Source organism: Doryrhamphus excisus, linkage group LG17 (assembly GCF_037039965.1).
Source record: "Doryrhamphus excisus strain RoL-2023G ecotype Guam linkage group LG17, RoL_Dexc_Guam_v1.1, whole genome shotgun sequence".
Taxonomy (NCBI): Eukaryota; Metazoa; Chordata; class Actinopteri; order Syngnathiformes; family Syngnathidae; genus Doryrhamphus; species Doryrhamphus excisus.
Genome location: NC_136373.1, coordinates 13,399,792 through 13,425,277, shown reverse-complemented (window position 1 = coordinate 13,425,277; position 25,486 = coordinate 13,399,792). Strand labels below are relative to the sequence as shown.

Here is a 25,486-nt window from a genome sequence, read left to right as displayed (position 1 = left end):
ATTATATTATTTATTATATTAACATGTTTATTGCTTGTTAAATAGATCAGATGTTGAAAAGTAATTACCCCTGATAAACATTGTACAAAAATATGTATGTATATATATGTTTAATTATTATATTATTTATAATTTATATATATATGTGTATATATATATATATATATATATATATATATATAATTATTTATTATATTATTTATTATATTAACATGTTTATTGCTTGTTAAATAGATCAGATGTCGAAAAGTAATTACACCTGATAAACATTGTACTAAAAATATGTATGTGTATATATATGTATTATATTATTCATTCATTCATTCATTTTCTACCGCTTATTCCTCACGAGGGTCGCGAGGGGTGCTGGAGCCTATCCCAGCTGTCTTCGGGCGAGAGGCGGGGTACACCCTGGACTGGTTGCCAGCCAATCACAGGGCACATATAGACAAACAACCATTCACACTCACATTCATACCTATGGACAATTTGGAGTGGCCAATTAACCTAGCATGTTTTTGGAATGTGGGAGGAAACCGTAATACCCGGATAAAACCCACGCATGCACGGGGAGAACATGCAAACTCCACACAGAGATGGCCGAGGGTGGGAATTGAACCCTGGTCTCCTAGCTCTGAGGTCTAACCACTAGACCGCCGTGCCGCCTATTATAATATTTATAATTTATTTATATTTATTTATATTTATTTTACATTATTGTGTTATTCAGATGAAAATATTTGTTTTTATTGGGCTAAAATTTTCCTTTGATTTTTCGTATGTGAATCTGGCCAGTAGTTATTTGGTTAATATCAGATCTGTATGGAAATTTGTGGTATTGCCCATCCCCAGGAAACAAAGAAAGTACAATTTGAGACAGAAAGCCAAACGTTTTGATGGTTGTTTTAAGATGGTCAGTTAATTGGTCATATACTGTATGACAATATGACTACATTTGTATTAATATGCAATAATAATAATAACTGGTATGTAAACTATGACCGTAAATACTCAGCAGTTGAAGCCCCATTTGGTAACAATGCAATTGCTAATCATTTGTGATTGTAGGTGTTGGTGCTCCACTTCCTGATGACGTCAACAGAACGCGACTGTCTCCTGTGTGTGTACCCCGTCGCCGAGCTAACAGCTGCACCAACCGTGTTTTGGTTTTGTGTCTCTCTCTCTCTCTCTCCGTAACGCGGCGTTGTCATGAGGTAGGAGAAACGACACCATGTACATTTTTAATGATGTTACCTGCTTGTTTCCTTGTGACACGTCATATACCCGCCTTTGACAGATCGTTTGTTAGCCTGTTAGCTAGCAGCTAGCTTCTTGCTGCTGTCACCCATGTCAATGTATGACGTTGTGGTGCAGTCAAAAACTGCGCATCGATGCGACGGAGCGTAGAAATTAACAACGCGGCTCATTATGTACATATTTGTGTTAATAAGTAGCCTGTTTGTTAAATGTGTCACGTCTGTTTTTTTATTTTTTAGCTTTGGAGGCGATTCTCAGCCTGGATGATGCATGACGGTCAGAGCTGGGCTGTCAGGATGTACACATCATGCCACTGAGTATTTACATAAAATAATAATAGTAATGTGATACTTACTTATTGTTTTAAATGTCTTTTAGCTGCCATGGCCTTATGGTTGAAATTAATTATACAGTACTTACATAGTATCTAAAATGGCCTGAATAGACGGTATAATGGGGAATTCATAGCTCTTTTCAACTCTTTGTGGCATTCAATTTTCCAACATGACTAATCCGGAATAGCGTATATTTGTCATGCCTTAGGTAGTGTAATACCCCCCCAAAGATACCTTAAACTGGTGTTAATGGGGCCTCACTCATCAGTACCAGAATTGGCCCCCCAGTCAGTTCTGCATTAAACCTGCCCTCGACCCATGACGGAGTACTACGACGAGGGGGGGCTGCTGTATGAGCAATCACCTCCCATGCACATCAAAGTGGAGTCTCCCGAGGGACACTCTGGAGGGGGGACGTCCGACAACGGCTTCCCGAGGGATGACGACGACTCTGAGGGCAGCTGTGACCAGAGCAGCAGCGGCGTGCGTGGGGGGCTGCCCTTCAATGTGGTAGTGGTGCACCCCAACTTGATGGCGCCCGGCATGTCCTCAGACGACCTCTTGTCCATTGAACAAAGTAAGCCAACATAACGTGAAAAATGATGTCTCCATTTTGAATTTCAGGCCAGAAATTGAATCTGAAAAGAGTTTTGCGTTAATATTTTTTTTGGTTGTTTCCACTACAGACAGAGCAATGTCGGCTGCATTGGCGGCTAATGGCGCAGGGAAAAGAAAGAGTCGTTTCAGCGGCGCAGAGCTTGAAGTGTTGGTGTCGGAGGTCACACGATGTGAAGGAGAGCTATTCGGGCCGGCAGGGAGGCTCCGGCGGCGAGAAAGAGAACGCATATGGGCCGGGATCCTCGAAAGGGTCAACGCCGTGTCCAGGGTTCCGCGTACACTTCGGGAGGTTAAGAAGCGTTGGGATGACCTAAAGAGACGCAACGGGGGCCGGCTAGCAGACGCCCGCCACCGCAGCTGGACTGTGCCGCCCAGCAGAGTGTCGATGCTTGGGCAGTCCTCACAGTCGAGCCCCAGGCTTCAACATGGCAAGCAAAAGCAAAGCTCCAGACCAAAGCCCAGTTTCTCGTGCTTCCCTGAATCTGACACGGGTAAAGTATGTTTCTTACCTACGGTGTGTTTACATGACCTGATTCTATTTGCTAATACATTTTTACAGGGTAGGCATACAGTACGCTTTTCTCTGCCTCTTCCAGTCTTTCTGTGATGCTCTAAGCTCAGTCGTCAGATCCCTCAGACGCCCAGAGGAATTGTGATGAAGAGCACCAATTGTAATTGCATTCATTCATACATTAATTATCAATTTTGCCATTTGGTTCCTTGTTAGAGAACAAGGAAGCTGTGTAAAAATTGACCAGTTGGACATGGAAGGTCAAATTATGTTCACCTGTAGAGGAGACCAGGGTTCAATTCCACCCTCGGCCATCTCTGTGTGGAGTTTGCATGTTCTCCCCGTGCATGCGTGGGTTTTCTCCGGGTAATCCAATTTCCTCCCACATTCCAAAAACATGCTAGGTTAATTAGCGACTCCAAATTGTCCATAGGTATGAATGTGAGTGTGAATGGTTGTTTGTCTATATGTGCCCTGTGATTGGCTGGCCACCAGTCCAGGGTGTATCCCACCTCTTGCCTGAAGATAGCTGGGATAGGCTCCAGCACCCCGGCGACCCTCATGAGGATAAGCAGTAGAAAATGAATGAATGAAAAATTGCAGGCTGCACGGCGGTCGAGTGGTTAACACGCAGGCCTCACAGCGAGGAGACCCGAGTTCAGTTCTACCCTCAGTCCTAGCATAGAAGTGTTTCAAATGTACTTCTTCCCTGAGATCATATTTCTCAAGTATTGGATGACATTTTTAGCTAATTGGTTATTTTTAGCCTTATGCATTATTTTAGCTGTTTGAAGATGAACTATATCAGCAAGTTGAAGTATTAGTGATTTTAGAAATAAGGAGTTAGTATGTTCTCTGTAGGCGGCATTATGAATTATCCTTACTGACCTTTTTTGCAGTACATTTAGCGAGTGAAGATTGCTTTTATAGTTATTAGCTCATATTTCCACACAATAAGTAAGATATGGTAGAACCAGAGAGCAATAAAGAGTGTGGAGTGATTTGGGATGTTTGGGGAAACACTGGCTTTGTTGGAATGGTTTGTTTTTTTTGCTCCTCCTGAGTAAGTTGACACCCTTTAGTTGTTTTTTTGTTAGCACTTTGCTTTGAAATTTCCTGCTGTACTGTATGGAAATCTGAATAATTCAACTCGTACCTGGTTTTGCCAGTAGAAAAGCATCAATAGTGAGTAGCTACTGCTACTTTGAAATTGCAATTCATCGTTGATGTTGATGTGTGCAGGTATTGGAGGAGAGGGGTCTGAGAGAGACTGTTTGGAGAAGGATGAGGACAATCCAGAGCACGAGAGAGATGTCGGCGAGCCCGACTGCGAACATGAAGACAACAGCATGGAAGACAAACTAGGATTAGGACTCGGTCTGGGCATCGGACCACCTCCGCCCTCAGAACGGTGGCTGCCTCCCTCCCCGCTGTACAGCGCCCCTTTCCTCAACGGCAGCCCTCAGCCCAGCAGTCCTCAGCCATCACTCGGAGCACAACAGGGTCCCCTCGAAGCCCCGCCACGCAGCTCCTGGCTTGAAGATGAGCTGCGGGGGTTAAAAGAGGCAGCGATTCAGCTCGGGAATCGCGTGGAGAAGAGTCTACGGGAATTTGCAGATTGTTTCACACAGGACATGAGGACACTCGTGGCTTCCCAAGAGGCGTTAGCGCTCAGTCTACAGCAAAACAACGTCCTCCTGCAAAGGCTCTTAGGAGTGCTGGAGGCCCAACAACAACAACAGCAGCAGCAACAATGTGTACAGCAAACACGCCACTCGCAGACATCTCAGCAGCACTCGCAATCGGCTCAGACGCAGCAGCAGCATCTGCAGCACGTAGAACAGCAGCTCGAGCAGCAGATTGACGTCGCACAGCCGCTACCACAATCAACAAAACTACATCTGCAGCTCGCTCAGCATTCAAACAGTCTTTCCGCTGGAGCCACCGTCTCTTCGCCGTCGTCACCCGACCATCGAGCCACTTTTTCGTCTCATCCTGCCGCAGACATGAACGGAAGCGTGCAGAAACCACGGCGAGGGAGAGCTTTCGAACACAGGCGCAGGAGACGACGTTAAAAAAAAAAAAAAGGGAAACGAGAAAGCGAGGAATTAAAAGCACACACTTTGCATACTTGATAATTGAAGATACAGTAATAATATTTGTTGCTTTTTTTTTTCTATTCATGTAGAAACGTTTGAGGTTTTTGCTTCAAACCTCCCCATGCACTTCAAAATGGTCGTCTTCATAAAGCACTATTAGACTCCATTATTATTATAGGGTGGCCTTAAATATAGATGTACTGTACATATTGTGCTACAAGTCTACATCACCCCTTTTACATACACGTCCTTCTAGAATTTCACGTAGGTGCTGATTTAAGTTCATGCTTCTCAGCAGAGCTTGTTAACGTACTGTATAAAGTGCTCCTTGTACACTTAACTACATTAAGTACTTGTTGCCGTGTATTGTAGCCCAACAGCTATTGTAAGTACCTGCAAAATGTATGCCTGTGTTTTAAAAGTGAATACTTTTTACAGCTTTGGCAGCACATATAGTGTGTTTACATTCGATGCATTTTGGGAACAAAACTATTCCCGACTAGCCCGTTCATAATGTTATGGCTTACACGCCTGAAGCAGAAGCATCGCAGTTGGCTTCAGAGTTGTAGCCCCGTGGTCAAGTTTTTAAAAAGCATACATTAATAATGTAGGGCTGTTGTATTCTTGCATGGAGTGCACATTGGATGTGGTTTGTAGATAGTTATCTTCAACTGCTATCGCCATCTTTATAGTTTTGCACAAGCTATATTTTGTAGATAGCAACTGTTTCAATGAAATGTACTAACACTGAAATTAAAGTCTAAAGTCTAAAAAAATCATTGTGTTGTTTACTTTTGTTTATTATACTATAGCAGATTATTATTATATTTGGCTCAAAAATTTTACTGGCTGTTCCTCACGCACTTTCTGGAGCAATACATCCGGTCGAGACAGATTGCCACCCTTCAAAGCCAGGGTTTCTTCCCCCGAGGGAGTTTTTATAATTATAAGAGGAGCATAGTTCTTGACCCGATGAAACGTGTAAAGCACACTGAGATAACATATGTTGTCAGTTGGTGCTGTCGAAATAAAACTGACTGATAGTGGTGACGGTAAGAGTGCAGTAAATGGGTTTTATTTTGAAAATCACAAGCGGAAATCACATTTCCATTTTGCGCTTGGCCAACATGCTAGAGACGAGGGATGCGTGGGGGAAATATGGCCGCCATATCCCCACCAGAGTCTCCAGAACGACATAACTCCCCGGCGGAGGATGTCCACACATCTGGGAGCAGGTTAGACGCGGTGGGGCAGGAAGGAAACTCAGCCCAGACGGAAGAAAGGACTTTTAATAAACCCGAGCTGAGCCAGTATACCCAACACAGTGCCAATGTTGGAAACGACAGCGCTTCCTTTCCCAGCCATTCTGAGGTTAGTGAACCCGGGGCTAAAGGCGACCAAACATGTAATTCACTGGAAGACGGAGCGTCGGAACCAAAAATGGCCGAGTCTCCAGGAGGGGAGCAGCGGCCTTTCGACTTTTCCGAGACAGAAGACGACGACTGCGAAGAGTCTCACTCCCACAAGGAGGAAAACAATAATGGTAAGCTAACGGCGTTATTACTCACTACTGTATTTTACTGTTAGCTTTATTCTCCCGGGTAATCAAAACTGCTACTTTACCTCCATGTCCAGTCTATTTTAACCCTTAAGAGCTCAATTCAAATTCACTCACACATTGACTGCTTATGACAAAAAATGTCAACTTCTCAAATATCGCTCAAGTCACTTTTAACCAGTCATGTTTTGAAACTACATCAGCTTTATGCTTAAGACAGTAGTTTTTAAGTCCACAAAATCATGTCATTATTAATAGGTCCTGAAATTGGTGAACGATGGCAGACCTGCCAACATGTACTCATTTTCTGTACACGCATTGACACTTAAATACACTTCAGTTCTCTTGGGTATGCATATTGTTGAATTTCAACAGTTTCAGTTTCAGTCAACTCCGTCTCGCCCAACCTACCACAACCATGTCAGGTAGTTTTTTACAATAATAATAATACCCGAGTTCGATTCCCCCCTCAGCCATCTCTGTGTGGAGTTTGCATGTTCTCCCCGTGCATGTTTGGGTTTTCTCCGGGTACTCCGGTTTCCTCCCACATTCCAAAAACATGCTAGGTTAATTGGCGACTCCAAATTGTCCATAGGTATGAATGTGAGTGTGAATGGTTGTTTGTCTATATGTGCCCTGTGATTGGCTGGCCACCAGTCCAGGGTGTACCCCGCCTGTTGCCGGAAGACAGCTGGGATAGGCTCCAGCACCTGCGCGACCCTCGTGAGGAAAAGCGGTAGAAAATGAATGAATGAATGAATGAATAATACCGGCTGCATGGTGGTGGGGTGGTTAACGTGTAGGCCTCACAGCTAGGAGACCCGAGTTCGATTCCCCCCTCAGCCATCTCTGTGTGGAGTTAGCGTGTTCTCCCCGTGCATGTGTGGGTTTTCTCCGGGTACTCCGGTTTCATCCCACATTCCAAAAACATGCTAGGTTAATTGGTGACTCCAAATTGTCCATAGGTATGAATGTGAGTGTGAATGGTTGTTTGTCTATATGTGCCCTGTGATTGGCTGGCCACCAGTCCAGGGTGTACCCCACCTCTCTCACCCGAAGGCAGCTGGGATAGGCTCCAGCACACTCCCGATGACCCTCATGAGGATAAGCGGTAGAAAATTAATGAATGAATAATTATACCATTTAGAAATATAGCGACTTTCTCGTTTTTCTCAAACGAGAAAAACCAAATAAAAATTCCAATAAAAATTCACATGCTCTTGTAGCCATGTGAACTGCTACCAACTAATCATGATTTCCTGTAGAGAGTCTCTTTTATGTTTTTATTATCTTGTTCTTTATTTGTGAAGTGTAAATTTTGCATAATTGAGCATGATGTTTGTTTTTTTTAAGGCATAATATACATCAAAACAGGGGGAAAGAGTATTTTTAGCGCGAGTCAGAGAGCATGATTATACGTCACAGAGAGAAGTCATCTTTCCCACAGCGCCCCAGTATCCAACTCATAACATAGCTAGTTAGCTACGTCAGCGAGAGCAGCTTCTACAGCTGAGATGCCAACCAATGCAAGTTGTCTGTGAACCAAGAAAAGTTGCAGGAGACTTTTAGATCTATATACAGATGTGCCAAAATGTTACCCCAATTTCATTTACTTTGTATGGACTTATTTCAGGAGCAAAAAAAAAATTCACATTTTAATTTTTTCTACTATTTCCAAGGTGCACATGTGAGTGAAATGCTTGCGATATGCAGCCGCTTCTTCATTTCAACCCTTTCCTCATCGTCGTTTCCCTTTTTGTTCAGACTGGATGGGCGGAGTCACGTGACTACACATACAGTACCTCATTTTATAGAGCAATGAAGATAGCATACCAGCTATGTGCATTTTATTTTATTTTTTATTCATTCATTCATTTTCTACCTCTTTTCCTCACGAGGGTCGCGGGGTTGCTGGAGCCTATCCCAGCTGTCTTCGGGCAAGAGGAAGGGTACACCCTGGACTGGTGGCCAGCCAATCACAGGGCACATATAGACAAACAACCATTCACACTCACATTCATACCTATGGACAATTTGGAGTCGCCAATTAACCTAGCATGTTTTTGGAATGTGGGAGGAAAACTGGAGTACCCGGAGAAAACCCACGCATGCACGGGGAGAACATGCAAACACCACACAGAGATGGCCGAGGGTGGGATTGAACCATGATCTCCTAGCTGTGAGGTCTGCGCGCTAACCACTCGTCCACTGTGTCGCCCTTATTTTTTATTAAAACACCAAATTTACCAACATGGGCAAAATTACATAGGTAAATTTTCAGTTTATCGCCGAGGCTTAATTTAAATCCTTACATTTTTGAGATTTGGAGGTGGGTGGAAGGAAACAGAGAGTACTTATAACATTTCTTTAAGGTTGGCGGGTCTGTGATTGGCAGCAATATTAATTTTCATGCATTTTTTTAAAGCCGTATCATATTTAAAACAAATTTGAAGAAAAAAAAATGCCAGCTTCCCCAAAAGTATTTTACGACCTGTCACGATAATCAATCAATCAATCAATTGCGTGTTAAATAAAAACAAACTTGGATAATTTTGCCGGCCTCTGTATATTGACATGTGTAGGCATGTTTGTGTTCCTCCTTTGTCTCGACCAAACAAACATGACAAGAGGGTTCACTCTGTGCACATGGGCGTGTTGGTTCTATAGCTGAATGAACAGAGTGAGTGAACCCTTCTGTCAGTCATTCACTGTTTTTTGTCCGGGGGGGGCTCGAGAGTGCGTACACACAGTGCAGCAAGTGAGCGTCGCGAGTGAGAAGTGATAAGCACGCAAATGCAGTGCAGTTACTTTGAAGGTCATTATTTTATTTTCATTATTATTATTATTATTTGCATTATATTTTCCGGACTATAAGTTGCACTTTTTTTCATAGGTTGGCTGTTCCTGCGACTTATACTCCAGAGCGACTTATAAATGAAAAAAGTGTTTATGTTACATAAACACTGGACACCTTTATGTCCATGTTTATTTTTTGTGTAGCTGAATAAGCATTGTGTTAGCATATCTTACACATATTCAGCCTATTCTTTTATTGTTACAACTTGACTTCCAAGAGGACGTAATGTCTGTTTTGGTCAAGTAGTTAAATAAATAAATTACCCGCAAAAAATGCGACTTATACTCCAGTACGACTTATCTATGGTTTTTTCTACCTAATTATGCATTTTTGTCCTTGTGCGACTTATACTCCGGAGCGACTTATAGTCCAGAAAATACGGTAATTAGGGGAAACAGTGCTGAAGACTTCCTGCCTGTTTATAAAACACGATCTGGTGTCAGTTTTGTTACAGTTTTTTACATTTTTGAAACTGAACTGTCCGCATGTGTGTGCTAATACGGGTTGCATTTTTTGGCAGTACAATGCTATAGCTATTTATGTAAGAACTTAAGTGATTTTGGTTATCAAAACTGTGGGAGTTGCCTGATATCAGCTCTTAAAGGGGACCTACCATGCTTTTCTGACCTCTAAATGTAGTTACAATGTTGTACTCGCATGTTAAACAATGCTAAAGCGATAATAATGAGGTTTGTTCATTTGGAATTGAGCTCTCAAAGATGTTTGCGGTGGCTCTGCATCCTCGGCTTTACAGTTTTTTTTTCTAACATATCGTCATGTCCTTATTGCCCAGCCCTACTTCTCGGTTCAAAGTTAAGAAAACAAGTTTAATAAGTCATAAAAATGAGGGCAATCCGCCCATTCATGCAGCCCACCACAACTGTTTCACAAAAATGTGAGGGGAAACCCTGTCATATACAGGACTCGACAATAACGATGTACCGATGGCCCGGGGCAAGTTAAAACAAAATTGGGGCAAGTAAATTCAATCAGTGATATTCCCGTCGGGCAAGTGCACTTTGGCATTCCATACTGCAAAGAGTTTTTTTTTTTAAAGCGGTTCTTGTTGGGTGTTGGTAAAACACGGACTGTGTAATTCCGGTGGTAATTTGCAAAGCAATCCTTGCAAATCTTGAAATGGACCAATCAGAATTGTTTATTTAGACCGCGGTCCGCAGTCCACAGTCCACGTTTTACCCACACCCGTTCTTGTTTGCGATCAACCAATCAGTAATGGTTTGACTAGGAAAACATCTATCATGGCGTCCCTGCCAACATGGTCTAATTCTTCAACAACTTGTGAAGGAAAACAGCAAAAAGTGATGAACCAGTGCCTCCTAAAGAAGTATTTTATTAATGATGGCACAGGTGAGTGAATCACATTGCTGTGACAATTTGAAGTGGTCACAATGAAACACCACCCATTAGATCCAATACCAAGTGCTGATTTTGCACAAGCTACAAAATCTAGCGCTTCCATTTCTCTGTGTATTTTTCTCACCTTTGCTTCACAAATTATTGTTTGACCATTGAGCATTTTTTCTGGATTAAAAACACTTTACTAGTACACAAATGTGTCTATTCAATAATGTTTCATTGTGGTGCACAACTTAAATATCACTGCTTACTAAAAATGAGATGATATCATTATGGCAGTCTTTTCATTTTACATGGGGCAAGTTCGGGCAAGTAGTTCTCACCTTAAGGATTCCCTATGGGCAAGTCATTTTTGTTTTTAATGTAGAGCCCTGATATATATCTCAAGTATTGATTGTTTTGCATTTTGTCACTCTGTATATAAATATTCTCTATGTCAATATTGTTTTTAGAGACTACACAGAGTGTGCTACCAGAAACATCGGATGAAGCTGCACAGGAAATTCACCAGAAGGAAAATTCCCGTGTTGATCAACCAAGCTTCGTGAAGGAGCCAAGAGAAACCCAAGTGGAAGATGTGGATTTGGAAATGGTTGAAGACCACGACATGGCTGACAAACGCCAGGATGCCGATTTAACATCCAAGCCAAAAAAGTCTCGTTTTGAGTGCAAAGAGTGTGGAAAGTGCTTCACCCGCCGTGAGACGTTCTATCTTCACCGTCACTATCACGCTCACAAGGACGAGCTCGTGCCGCTCACCTGTAAAGAATGCGGCGTTTCCTTCAGCGACCGCCGGAGCCTCATCAAACACAGACATGAACACGAGGAGAAGGAGGAGGCCAAGTATGAGGAGAAATGTAGTTATGAGTGCGCCGAATGTGAGAAGACTTTCTCTTCGGTGCGAAAGCTGCGGTCCCACAAATGCATCGTTTCCGACGACAAGCCTTACCGCTGCACGGTGTGCCGCCAAGAGTTCCAGTACAGATTATCCGTCACCAAGCACATATTGAACCACTCCAAGGAGGACAGCGTGAAATGCGAGGTGTGCGGTCAAACCTTCGCCGACTACAGAATCATGCGCGTCCACCAACGGCGTCACCCGGACATTAAACCGTTCGAATGTCCCGAGTGCGGCATGGTTTTTAAATACCACTCCATCATGGAAGACCACCGTCGCAAGCACACTAGCAAGCAAGCCTCTCACCTGTGCAACATTTGTGGTAAGACTTTCAAGTACAGCAGTCTCTTTCAACAGCATCAGTATCTGCACACGGGCGAGAAGGCGTTCGGCTGCCCCGAATGTGGTAAAAAATTTGCTTTTGCTCAGAATATGAAGGCACACTGTCGCCAGCACAGGCTGCATCAACCCGACACGCTTCCGGCGAGCGAGCAGCCCGCCAAGCAGACCGCTGTGTCCGCACCGAGGAAAGACAACGCACACCAGACTGAAGAACCAAAACGCACTTTTAACTGTCCTCTTTGTCCCCAGACGTGCAGCACTCCCGCCAACCTGAGAGCCCACATGCTTATTCATGAGATGGAGTATGAGACACTGGAGAGAAGCACACAGCCGCCCCCAGAGGTTAAAAAGGTTTGGGACAAAGGGCACACGTGTCCACACTGCCCGTGTACTTATCGCGATGAGATAAGTTTACGCTTACACATATTGAAAGCCCATAAGTATGTAGCACAAGATTCCGACAAAATGGCAGCCGTCACCCCGAAAGAATCCAAGCCTCGAATAGGTGAAAATACACTGGCGAAATTCTCAAACGAAGGCTTAGCGATTAGGCCGTACAAGTGCTCCGAGTGCGGGAAAACATTCCGCCATCGCTCGGTATTAGACTTGCACATGCGCATACATTCCAAGGATAAGCCGTACCAGTGTAAAGTGTGCGGCAAAGGCTTCCGCTTCGGCAGCTACTTGCAGCAGCATCTCATCATCCACTCGGGAAAGAAGCCGCACAAATGCCCCGACTGCGGGAAGGACTTTGCCTTCTTGCAGAACATGAGAACCCACCAGAAGCTGCATCAGGAAAAACCCTTCCGCTGCACCAGTTGCCGCAAAGGCTACAGCGACGAGCTGCAACTGCAGCATCACATGCTCTCGCACAACGGCGAGAAGCCTCATAAATGTCACCTCTGCGAGAAGAGTTTCGGGTTGGCGTATCTGCTCCGAGATCACATGAACACGCACACGGGGGAGCGGCCTCATCACTGCGGCGAGTGCAACAAATCCTTTTCCTGGTTGAGCAGTTTGCTTGTGCACCAGAAGATCCACTCTCGTAAGCGGCAGAGTCAGGGTCATTCGTTCAATGCTGCCGCAAGGGTGAGAGGCAGGGGCGGCAGAGGGGGGAGGCCAACATGGGGTATGTCTAGACTGTTAGGGGGGCCTCCTCTTGACGCTGACCTGCATAGAGAGATGGACCCGATGTCGCATTCTTCCATGATGTCCTCGCGCGAGGAATCGCAAGCGAGGATACGGAAGGTTTCCGACGTACATCGGACACCAGTGAAATGGAAAGTGGACGGCGAAGAGGTGACGCCCGTGCAGTCGTCACGGCGCCCGCAAGTGGAGAGATCTCCTCAAATATCCAGCCTGGCCGAGCAGCCCGGACCCGCAGCTACTACTTCCTACGGTTCTTTGCAACGCGAGTCTGCCGGGCCGTCATCCTTCATGGATGGCGCAGTCCTCTGGAGTGTTCGACCTCCTCTTCTCGGTCAAGATCTCCAGTCGCCGAGATGGTCCGGAGCGCTGGTGTCGACGCAAACGCAGGAGAAACCCGCGCAAGCAATATCGTTGACTGTTAGCAAGCCCGAAACGTCCCAGATGAATGTGGAATCCCAAAAGCAGAGAGCCTCAGCAGGTGGACCAATAGACCAAAGCACCCCCGTGCCGCTATCCATTCCCGTTTCTCAAGGAGTAGTTGGCGCTTTGTGGGACATTCAAGGTCCACTGGGGATTTCGGGTAAAATTAATTCACCAGAGAACCAGGCAGCCTGGACTAACGTGCAGAATCAGACCGCCACACAGCAACTTCCCATCTCGATCCATCCCTTCGGCCAGGGCATCGGCGCTGCAGTCTGGGGCTTCCAAAATAATTCCGCACTTCTCGCCGGGCAGCTCCAACCAAGGGGCACACAGGAGCTGCAGCAGCAAACTTTGGCCGTCACCGGCAGTCAGATCATCCTCAACCAACCCACGCCCTTTTTCTCACCACCGCTCACCCCGCTCTCCGCGCTGGCTTTGTCCGGCGCTCACCCTCTTCACGCCGTCGCGGTCAGCGCGCTGCAGAGACCACCGCACCCGAATATTTTCTTCACCCCGCAGGCCGTCATGACGGAGAGACCACCCTTGCCACAAACGCTGCCCCTACCTCAGCTCTCCTCACAGACCGAAGCTCATAAAGTTGGAGTTTCACGTTTGCCTTTTGCCCCCGACCGACTTTTGCAGTGCATGATATGCGGCTGCTCTCTTCCGCGGGAGCTCGATCTACAAATGCATTACTTGCAACATGCACAAGGAGAGATTTGACTTTTTCCTTTTATTTTTATTTTTTTGCATTTTTTTTTATTCTGACTCGACTCCTGCTTGTGCATTTTGAATGGGCATTGGAATTGAAAAAAACTTGAATTAAACTACACATTTATTTTATGTCACTCAAATTAAACTACATATACTGTTGGTTTGGCTTATATGTAGTGTCACTCTGTAAATTGCATTTCAATAAGCAATTTCAACTTTCATTTACTGCCAATGATGTTTAGATTTAGACAGTTTTTAACTTAAATGTTTGTTTGTTTTTTCATATGTCTTCAGCTGTTTGTTCCTTGTACAGTATACAGTGTGCCTTTTTTTTAATGAGTAAAGTCTGCATGTCGGCTATGTTGGTATCCTACTAGGCTTAGTTTGTACTTAGTTTGACTGAACAATGACCTCACTCCTCAGAACGACTGTCCTCCACGTGCACTGAAAAACATGACAACCGTTGCATCTACCATGTTTGAAACTACTTGTATGACGCAGTCGTTATTATCAATAAAGTTCTCATGGGGAGTTGAGAAAACAAAGGATGTTAACACATTGTCAGAATATGAACTCCTAACAAGGGGCTTTTTTTTTTATGTACACTTTTTACGAGTAACTTAATACAAGGAGCAAGACATCCATTCACCATCTGGAAAAAAACAGCTACTCAGATATTCCTTAAAAAGTGAAGCGTATTAACTGAGCCAAACGTAATACCACAAGATTAAAGAGAGGAAAACGTGACCTGCTACAAAGACGTCTTTGTTTTTGCATGCAACATAGTCTTCCTGTGATGTCTCCATATTTGGTTAAATCAGGGGTGTTGAACTCATATCATTACACAATTGCCCATGCATTTGATTATATTTTACTATATCAAAATGATGGATAACTTTCTATGGAAAGACAAGTGAGCATGCCAATGCAAGTATTTGTGATAAAAATGCTGAGTGAAAAAAAATGTGAATTTAGAGCAGGGGTGGACAAACTATGGCCCGGGGGCCACATAGGCCCACCAAGTGTTTGAATCCAGCACGCCAGTTGCTTTCTAAGTATTACTTTTAAGATACAAACTGGCAACATGACTAAGTCGGGTGTCTTATTTAGTAAAAAAAAAAAACAAACAAAACTAAAATTAAATAACATAGTTTGATGTGGTCTGATGTTTAATGTGCTCCTGAAAAAAGGGACATGAGAACACACAGCTGATAGTATAATACTTTTACAGATCAAATTTGACAAATAATTTAAGGAAAATTATAAGAATTTATTTTTTTCAAAATATTTGCCCACCACTGGTTTTGACTAACAGTGTGCAGTACAGTATTTCTGTCAAAATGAAAGAACAAATACATTTAGGAGGAAAAAGATGAAGTGCGTTGTTGACACAGGCTTTTGCGGGCCGCTGGGCCTTGTGTTTGGCACTTGTGGGCTAAAACAAAACATGGGATGCTGTGTTGCACAAGAAGACGGTTTAGAATGTTCTTAGGTTTTCTCCAACTTCCTCCCACATAAAAAAAATACATTTTAGGCCAATTGGGACTCTATATTGACTGGCCGCCAGTCCTGAATGTACCTTGCCTCTCACTCATATATACAGCTGGGATAGGCTCCAGCTCAGTTGTGACCCTAATGAGGGAAAGCAGTACAGAAAATGGATGGATGTGTAAGAATTCTGGAATTCTGCATAGTAAGTAATTTTTTAATTCAACAAAACCTTAAGGATGGCACATATTCAGCTGTTTGAGATATGTGTTCATCAGATCTGCATAAAATGAAGATGATTTAATCTCAGTCAGCCCTGTTTAAACACAATGTACAATACACTGTGTTTTATGGAAGCCCGTTTCCGCCAAAAATATCTCAATGGTAAATCGAAATTACGAGATAAAAAAAAACATTTTTAGATAAAGTCGATGAGAGTTATGAGAGTTATAGTTATGAGATACCAACTGCGCATGTGCCGTCTTTTTCACAGTCGTCTTCGTCACTTGGCAAAATGGCTAACAAGCTAGCCACATCCCTTTTATTATTTCGATGCCTCAAAATTATTTCCAATGTGCGTTTGCTTAGTAAAATTCCATGTGAATTCGCCAGCAAATGAAGTATTTCACCACTTGTAAAGCTATACTTAAAGTACTCCTCAATGTACTCACAATCCATGTCTGAACAGGAGAGAAGAGTTGCTGCTGTGACTCTTCTACAAAGCTATCTCATTATTATGACTTTCTATCTCATAATTTCGATTTTTATCTCGTTATTTCGATTTTCTATGTCATTATTTTGACTTGTGTTTAGTTACACATCAGTGAAAACTACTATTTATTTTGTAGTGCGTCAACACCAAGCAAGAATAATTACAACTGGAGGCTTAAATCGCGCCCTACCAGACTCCAATCAATCCCAAGCACCCCTGCGTTAACAAAACAGAAGAAGAAGAATTCACTTCCGCCCAGAGATGGAACCTTAATTCTGTTATATGCACGAGCAGTCTAATCGTTACTTAACTATTTTTTCACCGTGCTTGGACAAACATTAAGTTGAATTTATTTGAATAATGGACTTTAAAATCACCCACGCTCTTTCATCCGTGACAGTTTTGCCCAGCATCTTTACTGTTGTAGACGACTTATGATAGGCGCTGCTCTGCGAACTAACGTTAGCCACAGTCAAGCTAACCAACTAGAGCCGTGCCAAGATGGACGAAGCTGCGGCGGAGGTGATGGAAGCCGTCCCGACAGAGGAACAGTCAGTCGCTTTGGATATCACATCCTCAAACGACGGTGTGACACCGGCTGAGGGTACCGCAGATGGTAAATGTCAAATTTTCTTTTTAACACGGACAAGAACGGCCATTACCCATTGGCCTTGGAGCAACGTTTGCTGGTTCAATATTGGAAAGCACACCATTGAATATAAACTACTGTGTGATTAAATCCTGCTAAAAGTTCTAGTTTATGGAATAGTTTAAATAACACTTTTTTTCTGGCAATGGATTCTAATAATAAATAAAATAAAACTTTGTTGTTGGAGTTGGAGTAATAAACTGTATTTCTCTTTAGCAGGCCAGGTTTGGCTATGAAAAATGTCATCTAATTTGCGTAATTGGCCGTGACACACAAATCGCGTTTTGGTGAAAGTCGAACATTCACTCTACACGGAACACACTAAGGACACAAAATGCAGTAATAAAACACTAAATACAACAATTATACCTGTTAATATTAAGACCACAAAACTAGTTATTTGTATTGCTTTCAGAGGAAGTTCTGTATGTATAGTGTTTAGAGTTTTGTGATTTCCGAACACCTGTGAACCTACCGTGTGCGGCGACATGCATTAGCCTAGCCAGTCTGCTTTCTGCATTTACAGTGCTTGTTCATAGACCCCCAGTGAGAGAGTAGTGCGGCTGCGCAGGAGCCGCGTACTATTCTTCCGGTGTAGTGTTCTCGTGTTCGTGAATGACATTTTCATAGTTTTCTTAAAAAAAAAAGGAACGTAAACAGAGGGCCACCTGTATTGTGTTTGTACACATATTTGCATATATAAAATGTCATTTAAACTGTAGTATTAAATCAGCATATGCAGTTTAGATAAGCTAATTTCTTTACCAGTCAGACTCATACAGCTCTATTTCCGACTGTTGTATGATAACATCAATAAAACCACACACACACACACAACCATGGATGGTAATAGTAATGGTTTTATTTCATTTGAACATGCATCAGATTACAATTGAATGCATCACATAATCAGTTCACAGTTCCACATGTCCAAAAGGTGTAGGAAGAAGCAAAGCTTATTAAATCCTACCCATCCATCTGGTACTTTTGCAATCAGTAACTGTTACATTTGTTCACTTCCTGCTTTCCTAATATAGTTTAAGTTTTTTTTTTATTTTTTTTAATTGTATTGTCACGTACCGAAGTACGAGGTGATATGACCATACAATGACATAATTTCAACTTTTAACATACAAACTGGCAACATGACTTACATTTGACATGACTTACTGTTACAATTGTCCACTTCCTGTTTTCCTAATATAATTTAATATTATTTTTTAATTTTATTTTACTTCATTTTAATCTATTTTTTTTTTATCTTTAATGCTTCCAATATAGAATCTCTTTAAATGTAAAAAAAACTGTCATCGAGAATGACTTCTGCAGCAATATATTACAGAAAGCGGCTGAGAGAATCTGTGTGAAAAGAGGTTTTATCAGTATGACCCCCCCGCCCCTCCAATATTTTGCTTACGCTCATACAATTTTAAGTTTTGGACCTTTTGAGGGTAAATAATTTACTTACAGGTTATAATACAAAAAGCAGCATATAGCGTTGTACATTAAAATACATTAGGACTATGATAATGAAAAAAAAAATCCAGAGGTTTTCAAGATATGTATTATGTGCTCTATTTCTAGGGCTATTCTCCTGCCAAGATTGCGGAGAAACCTTCAGCGAGGAGGCAGGCCACTTGGAGCACCGCCATCAGCACCCTGACGGAAGCTGCTTGATGTATTTAGAGCCGGTGGAAGATTTGGATGATGCCGACAAAGATGGGGAAAGTACAAATTACTGCCATTTGTGCTCACAGTCATTTGTCGATTTGAGTGAATTCCACTCACACATGGAGAACCACCATAGCCAACCCTCGGGTACTCCGCAGATATCCGGGGCGACGAAGCAGAATACCTTTGAATGCGTTGAATGCGGCAAGAGCTATTCAATGCTGGGACACTATCTCAACCATCAACGCACCCACATACAAGCGTCCAAATCTTTGCTTAAAGACCTGGAACAGTTGAAGAAAAAGTCCTTTCAGTGTGAGTCTTGCGGGCGGAGTTATTCCCGTCAGTCTGCGCTCGATGCACACCGACGTTGTCACGAAGAAAAGTTAATCAAACCTCGAAACAGGATTTCAGATGAATTGATTCCTCCTGCTGAGGCAGGACTTGAAGCCAAGCCATTTGAGAAACGGACTCGTGCCGCTCCCGAGAAGCTTATCAATTGTCCGTGCGGTAAATCCTTTTCTTCTTTGCAAGGCTTGAAAACACACCAGCGATTCAGCCAGTTCAGCGAGTGCTGTATTGCAGAAGTTAAAAGAAAGCAGAAGAATCATGTATTCTACTGTAAGGAATGCAGGAAGCTGTTCCACGGCCATCTTGCCTGGTTCAACCACGAGAAATGGCATGAAAACCGCTCCGAAGGATCTCCAAATCGATTCCCGTGCGAGGTGTGCGGAAAAGTGTTTATGACTCAAACCTTCTACTACAGACACCACCGCATGGTGCACAGCAACGAGGTCCCGGCGAAGTCATTTCTCAACCAAGTGGACCAGCTGCAGAAGAGGGCGTACGAATGTAGCGATTGCGGCCTCACGTTCTCCAGACCGTCCGCGTTTCACTCTCATCGGCTTCAACACACAAACGGGGCGGGAGCGGCCTCGACGCATACACCCACGCGTCAGCAGATGACTCAGGAAGGGGAACAGAAAGAGACTCGAATATTGCGATACCAAGCAGACGCCGAGAATGTTCTTCGGCTCAAAGGCGAAGAAGAACCCGACGCAAATGACGAAGATATGGAGAGTTATGAACCCGGGGATTTCAATGTCTTGGTGATCAGTGGCAGTGAATCCGAGGACGACGCCGTCCAAGACTCTCATCTCGATCAAGAGCCAAGAGGATCCAGTCCCCCTGTTTCAAAACCAGACCTGGGCTTGAACATTGTACAGGTTGACCTCGAATCCAGCAAGGAGCAGCGCCCCCCAGCAGCGACGGAAGCCGAAGACAAAGCGCCGGCAAAAAGACTTGATTGTCCAGATTGTTACCGGTGGTTTACTAGTGAGGCGTCTCTACGGGCTCACGTAGTGTGGCACAACTTTCGTGAGAGGAGACGCAAGAAAGGTCAGTCCGTGGAAGTTTACACATGTGACAATGACGCTAGTTACGCTGCAGGTGATGCTACAGAATATAAGACGCAGGAATTAAGCCAGGTTGTGCAATTAGAGGACGAGAGTGTCGCGTGCGACAACTGTGGCGTGTACTTTTCCCATGCGTGTGCGTACATCTTTCATCAGTTACATCAGCCCAACAGAAAGCAATTGCTATGTCGAGATTGTGCGACGTCTAACTCGCCGGATTTGCTAAATGACGCAAACCGCTCTGCAGAACTGTCTGTTCCAAAAGCGTACAATCCAAAGAAAACCCTCCTAGGCCCCAAGATCTACCACTGCGAGCAGTGCGGAAAGGGTTTTTGGTCTTTAGGTGCGTACTCGCATCACAAGCAAAATCCGAGTCAGTGCGTCGACGTGAAACTAAGGACCGGGGTCGCGCAGCCATTGCACCGTGGGCGTTCCCGCTGCAGTCTTAAAGTGGCGTGCCCCGTGTGTGGCCGAAAGTTCCGTCACAAAGGCATTATGACGTTGCACATGCGCACGCACGAAAACGGCAACCACAAATGCGACCTCTGCAACCGATCTTTCCGTCTGTTTTCCAGCCTCCTCAGGCACCAGGTTGTGCATAACGAGCACCTCCCCCCACCTATTAAGTCCTTCCAGCATCAGGTAGAGCAGCTGCAAAAGAATACATACAGCTGCCCCGACTGCGGGAAGCTGTTCTCCCGGGAAAAGGCCCTCAAGTTTCATATGAAGTATCACGGCTATGAGAGCGGGCAATCGCCTTCGCCGCCCAGATCCACACAGGGGGACTTACAGTGTGGCGTGTGTCTGACGTATTTCAAAAACAAGGCTTCTCTGAGGGCTCACCGAAAGATTTGCATTAAAAAAGAATATCATACAACAAATGATAAGACAGAAAACCTAAATGATGTAATTGATGGGAAGTCAAAGGAAAGCTCGCTACATAGCACGGTTGTAAAGCAAGAACTGGACCCTGAGGAGCTCCACATTGAAAGCCCATATACGACACACCACTTGGAAAAAGCCAATTTGAAATACAAGTGTAAAAAGTGTGATCGGAGCTTTTCTGTTATCGGGGCTTTAAATTTGCATAAAAGAATTCATGCTAAAGGTTACAAAGCTAAAGCTAAAGCAACATTATCCTCTGAGCTTAGCGAGGAAGAGTTAAGGAAAGACTTTCCCTTTCCGTGCTCGGAATGTGGGAAGCGATATATGTCCAACTCTGCCCTGGGCTCCCACAAAAGATGGCACTCTAATAGGACGTCACTGAAAGAGCGGTCGTCTAAACGGGACGCGTCCACGCCGCCGCCACAGCCTCACATAAGCGCACACGCTGAGCCCCGATTGGACTTATGTCCAGACGGTTTGATTTTAGGTGACGATACAGATGCTCATGGAGGCGGAGCCTCGATCCAATCAGTCGGCCGGCTTGAACCCGCCTCGAAAATATACCAGTGTCCCCTCTGCGCCGCAATCTTTTACAAACCTAGAGGCCTCCGTGCCCACAAATGGCGAGCCCACTCAGGGAGTACGAAAGCCCAACCTAAAAATCCAGCGGAAGCATCGGATGTAACCGACAATGTTGCCGACAATAAAAACCTCTCAGCAGGCGAAGAACACAAGAAATTGAGTTCCATCCCAAAACTCGAGTGCAGCACCGCTGCTGTCACGGATGACAATAAAATGGCCGCCCAAGCCCCTGAAGCCTTAGCCGAGATCTCCCTTCCCCTGACCCGCCTATCCGAGCACACGGGCAAATGTCTCTACAAGTGCGGCAAATGCGGGAAAGCGTTCCAAACCGAGGGGCAGTTAGAAATCCACAAGACCAAGGCAAAAAGCCGGCCTTTCTGCTGCACCCTGTGCTGCAACGCCTTCTGGACCGACAATCAGCTGCAGCAACACCTCACCTGGCACGATCAGGTGCGATTTCGACTGCCCAACGAGGTCCGCTTACGCCTCAGTGCTGCTTTGACGTCAAAGTCGCTCAAACCGGCGGGGAAGTCCTTTCTTTCCGCATCCGTGTTACCAAACCGAAAATGTCCACATTGTCAAAGCGGTGCGTGTTGTTGCTCGAATCCGCCGCTCGGTGGCTCGCAACACCAGGCGTCTATTGGTGGCCCTGATCCAGTCTCATCTGGAGATTCAGGCTTTACGTGTCTTGAATGTGGAGCTCTTTTTAGTCAAGAAACTGATTTACACCAGCACTATACCAAACATGCACACGGCATGTTTTAAAAGAAAAGTAACACAAATTATTATAAGATATTGTTTACATGTAAACCTTAATATTGTTGGTATTTGTGGGTCTTTTTTTTTGTCAAGAATATACTTGGTACTTTCACTATATTTAGTCTTAATGTTGGTCTCTGAAAGCTTTTCTTTACACTGGAGTAACATTCTACACACAACCTTGCCTTTTAAACATATGCCATGACAACATTCATTCATTTTCTACCGCTTATCCTCACGAGGGTCGCAGGGGTGCTGGAGCCTATCCCAGCTGTCTTGGGGCAAGAGGCGGGGTACACCCTGGACTGGTTTCTAGCCAAATCACAGGGCACATATAGACAAACAACCATTCACACTCACATTCATACATTCATTGATTCATTCTTTTTCTACCGCTTATCCTCACAAGGGTCGTGGGGGTGCTGGAGCCTATCCCAGCTGTCTTGGGCCGAGAGGCGGGGTACACCCTGGACTGGTCGCCAGCCAATCACAGGGCACATTGATTCATTCATTTTCTACCGCTTATCCTCACGAAAGTCACAGGGGTGCTAGAGCCTATCCCAGCTGTCTTGGGTCGAGAGGCGGGGTACACCCTGGACTGGTGGCCAGCCAATCACAGGGCACATATAGACAAACAACCATTCACACTCACATTCATTCATTTTCTACCGCTTTTCCTCAAGAGGGTTGCGGGGGTGCTGGAGCCTATCCCAGCTGTCTTTGGGCGAGAGGCCTGGTACACCCTGGACTGGTGGACAGCCAATCACAGGGCACATATAGACAAACAACCATTCACACTCGCATTCATGCATTCATTCATTTTCTACCGCTTTTCCTCACGAGGGTCGCGGGGGTGCTGGTGCCTATCCCAGCTGTCTTGGGTTCGAGAGGCGGGGTACACCCTGGACTGTTTGCCAGCCAATCACAGGGCACATATAGACAAACAACCATTCACACTCACATTCATACCTATGGACAATTTGGAGTCGCCAATTAACCTAGCATGTTTTTGGAATGTGGGAGGAAACCGGAGTACCCGGAGAAAACCCACGCATGCACGGGGAGAACATGCAAACTCCACACAGAGATAGCCGAGGGCAGAATTCATCATGGCAACATTCCCAAGTCAAAATTGAGGCGTTCGTGCTGAACAGATGCATTAAAAAAAAAAACATTTATATGAATTTAATATATTTATGCATGTCTGAATAAATTTTTAACTCTTGAAAATTAGAAAAGCACCATCTTATTTTTCTGTTGTCTTTTTAAATCTGGAGGTGCCAAGTTAGTTTAGAGATAAAAAGGCCTGTAAAGCACCAATATGTACAAAATGACCCCTTTTTTTCCCTTTTCCCTTTTACATGGTATTTCTATGTTGCTAAAAAGGATTGTGGCTTTTGTATTGATTTACAGCGGCTCTCTTAGTTTTTGGGACAGGATCTGTAACCGTAAAGGATCTGTTCATGACCATTCCTTTGACTATATGTTAACTTGCTGTTTCTGACGATCTAATAAATGGATCTGTTGTAGTCTGAATTAGTGGCTCATGTAATGAATTCACATTTTATCATCCTAAACTGTGACTTTTTTATATCTTTGTTAAAAATGAGGAATATATGCCATATTGTCATATTGCCACATTACCATACTTTATTTTAACATTTGATGGTCTAAAGATTTTTCTGGCTCCGCTCTTAAGAGTTCTAAATCTTCTGACTAAAGCAATCTATCATCAGTGAGCGAAGAGATATCTTCAACTAAATGTGCGTAATGACCTTTTTCCTATCTTTTTTTTAAAGCACTTTCTAGAATACTGATTAAAAATCCATTTTTTTTTAATCATGACTTTTCTTGCTTATTCTAGCCTACAAGAAGAAGTTCCCGCAGAGGTACTTGGGAGCAAAGTCGACAACCAAGGAGGCCTTGAGGACTGGAGGAGATGTGAAGAAGGCTGGTGAGGACCAGGGGATTGAATCTGGGAACGGGGTCGGTTCATCTCTGACGGAAGGCTCTACCTCCGTGAAGACGGTGCACAAATGCCACATCTGTGACAAAACCTACGCGTATCTTCTGTCTTTTCGAAAGCACATGCAGCTGCATAAAAAAGGTTCCTCTTTCGCCAAAAGCTTACACGGCGACATGGCTCGGATGTACGCCTGCACGATCTGCGGGATGGGCTTCTACAGGAAAACCCGACTACATGGTCACATGAGAACCCACAGGTCGCGTGAAGTGCACCGGTGCGAGCAGTGCAAGAAGAGCTTTTGTTCCTTCAATTCGTGGCACGTTCACGAACAGCTCCATAAAGACAAGCCCTTTTGGTGTCTCAGCTGCGCCAAAGGGTTCAAACTAGAGGATATGCTCGATAAACACCTGCAGAGAGACCATCTGGGGAACTACAAGTGCAACGTTTGCCCCAAACGCTTCCTCACGCCGCCACAGCTCAACGAGCACCTCAGGAGCCACACTTCTATGTCGCGGCTTGGCAGCTCACATCTCAAAAAGGCAGACAGTGATGAAAACAACACAGAAAATGGAGATTCGTCTATTCCAAAAGAGGGGCCTGAACCGCACACCAATAAGGAAACAGAGCAGGACAAAACCCGAGATCTATGTGAGGATGAAGAGCTTGTCCGCTCTGAAGAGTCCGATTGTGGGGAACCTTTACACAAATCGAAATTGTCTGAATCACCAGCTCGCCATCCAGTTCCTAAAGACACAGCAGGTCTAGAGCATAATGGCAGTGGCAAACTGGAAGAAAACCAACACAGAGCGCATCATAAGTACTGGGAATGGGAGTGTTTAGAATGCGACATGGGCTTTGATGACATGTCTCAGCTTCATGTGCATTATATTAAACACGCCACCGGAGAGGTGCCTTTTATGCAGTATGACATGGAGGACTGAACTGAACTCTACTTTTTTTATTCCACATAGTTTTTTTGTTTTTACCAATAGCGTATGTAAGTCCATTATGAATTTCAAGTGAAAAATCAGTCAAAAAATCAAGTTTTTTTTTTTTCATTGTTGACAAACATTAAAGATGTTGCAAAGAAAAACACTTTCTATTTCACTACATTTATTGCTCTTTTTTACAAAGGTCGGTTATATCTCAGCTAAAAGCGTTTCAGCCGTATTTCAAATGCAAAACGCAAGATTATAATTGTTCCGCTTTGGAGAGCACATC

The 25,486-nt window shown here is 44.1% G+C and overlaps 3 protein-coding genes across 4 annotated transcripts; all 3 read left to right on the top strand.

The window, feature by feature from the left end:
- The first annotated feature begins 861 nt into the window (after positions 1-861).
- LOC131136949 (uncharacterized) lies at positions 862-5,579 on the top strand. Its single transcript, XM_078798068.1, has 4 exons — positions 862-1,214; positions 1,497-2,169; positions 2,279-2,701; positions 3,964-5,579. Exons 2-4 carry the CDS (start codon positions 1,911-1,913, stop codon positions 4,794-4,796), a joined length of 1,515 nt encoding a protein of 504 aa, XP_078654194.1. The 5' UTR covers positions 862-1,214; positions 1,497-1,910; the 3' UTR covers positions 4,797-5,579.
- Positions 5,580-5,943: 364 nt separating this feature from the next.
- LOC131136944 (uncharacterized) lies at positions 5,944-14,683 on the top strand. The gene is made up of 2 exons (XM_058084316.2): positions 5,944-6,363; positions 11,065-14,683. Exons 1-2 carry the CDS (start codon positions 5,964-5,966, stop codon positions 14,145-14,147), a joined length of 3,483 nt encoding a protein of 1,160 aa, XP_057940299.2. The 5' UTR covers positions 5,944-5,963; the 3' UTR covers positions 14,148-14,683.
- Positions 14,684-16,515: 1,832 nt separating this feature from the next.
- On the top strand, positions 16,516-25,354 carry LOC131136942 (uncharacterized). Of its 2 annotated transcripts, XM_078798066.1 has the most exons (3): positions 16,516-16,954; positions 18,572-20,056; positions 24,164-25,354. In XM_078798066.1, the coding sequence occupies exons 1-3, from the start codon at positions 16,840-16,842 to the stop codon at positions 25,204-25,206; spliced, it is 2,643 nt and encodes an 880-aa protein (XP_078654192.1). In that variant the 5' UTR covers positions 16,516-16,839; the 3' UTR covers positions 25,207-25,354. The 2 variants fall into 2 exon arrangements, with proteins under 2 accessions (XP_078654192.1, XP_057940298.2); XM_058084315.2 differs by lacking the exon at positions 24,164-25,354 and having other exon boundaries at positions 18,572-24,155.
- Positions 25,355-25,486: the final 132 nt, after the last annotated feature.

Bases quoted from the DNA above. Each gene is read 5' to 3' on its own strand.
- LOC131136949 (XM_078798068.1), top strand. From the start codon at position 1,911: ATGACGGAGTACTACGACGAGGGGGGGCTGCTGTATGAGCAATCACCT. The intron at 2,170-2,278 runs GTAAGCCAACAT...TTTCCACTACAG, and splicing joins CCTCTTGTCCATTGAACAAA to ACAGAGCAATGTCGGCTGCA. The intron at 2,702-3,963 runs GTAAAGTATGTT...TGATGTGTGCAG, and splicing joins CTTCCCTGAATCTGACACGG to GTATTGGAGGAGAGGGGTCT.
- LOC131136944 (XM_058084316.2), top strand. From the start codon at position 5,964: ATGCGTGGGGGAAATATGGCCGCCATATCCCCACCAGAGTCTCCAGAA. The intron at 6,364-11,064 runs GTAAGCTAACGG...TATTGTTTTTAG, and splicing joins CAAGGAGGAAAACAATAATG to AGACTACACAGAGTGTGCTA.
- LOC131136942 (XM_058084315.2), top strand. From the start codon at position 16,840: ATGGACGAAGCTGCGGCGGAGGTGATGGAAGCCGTCCCGACAGAGGAA. The intron at 16,955-18,571 runs GTAAATGTCAAA...CTCTATTTCTAG, and splicing joins GGCTGAGGGTACCGCAGATG to GGCTATTCTCCTGCCAAGAT.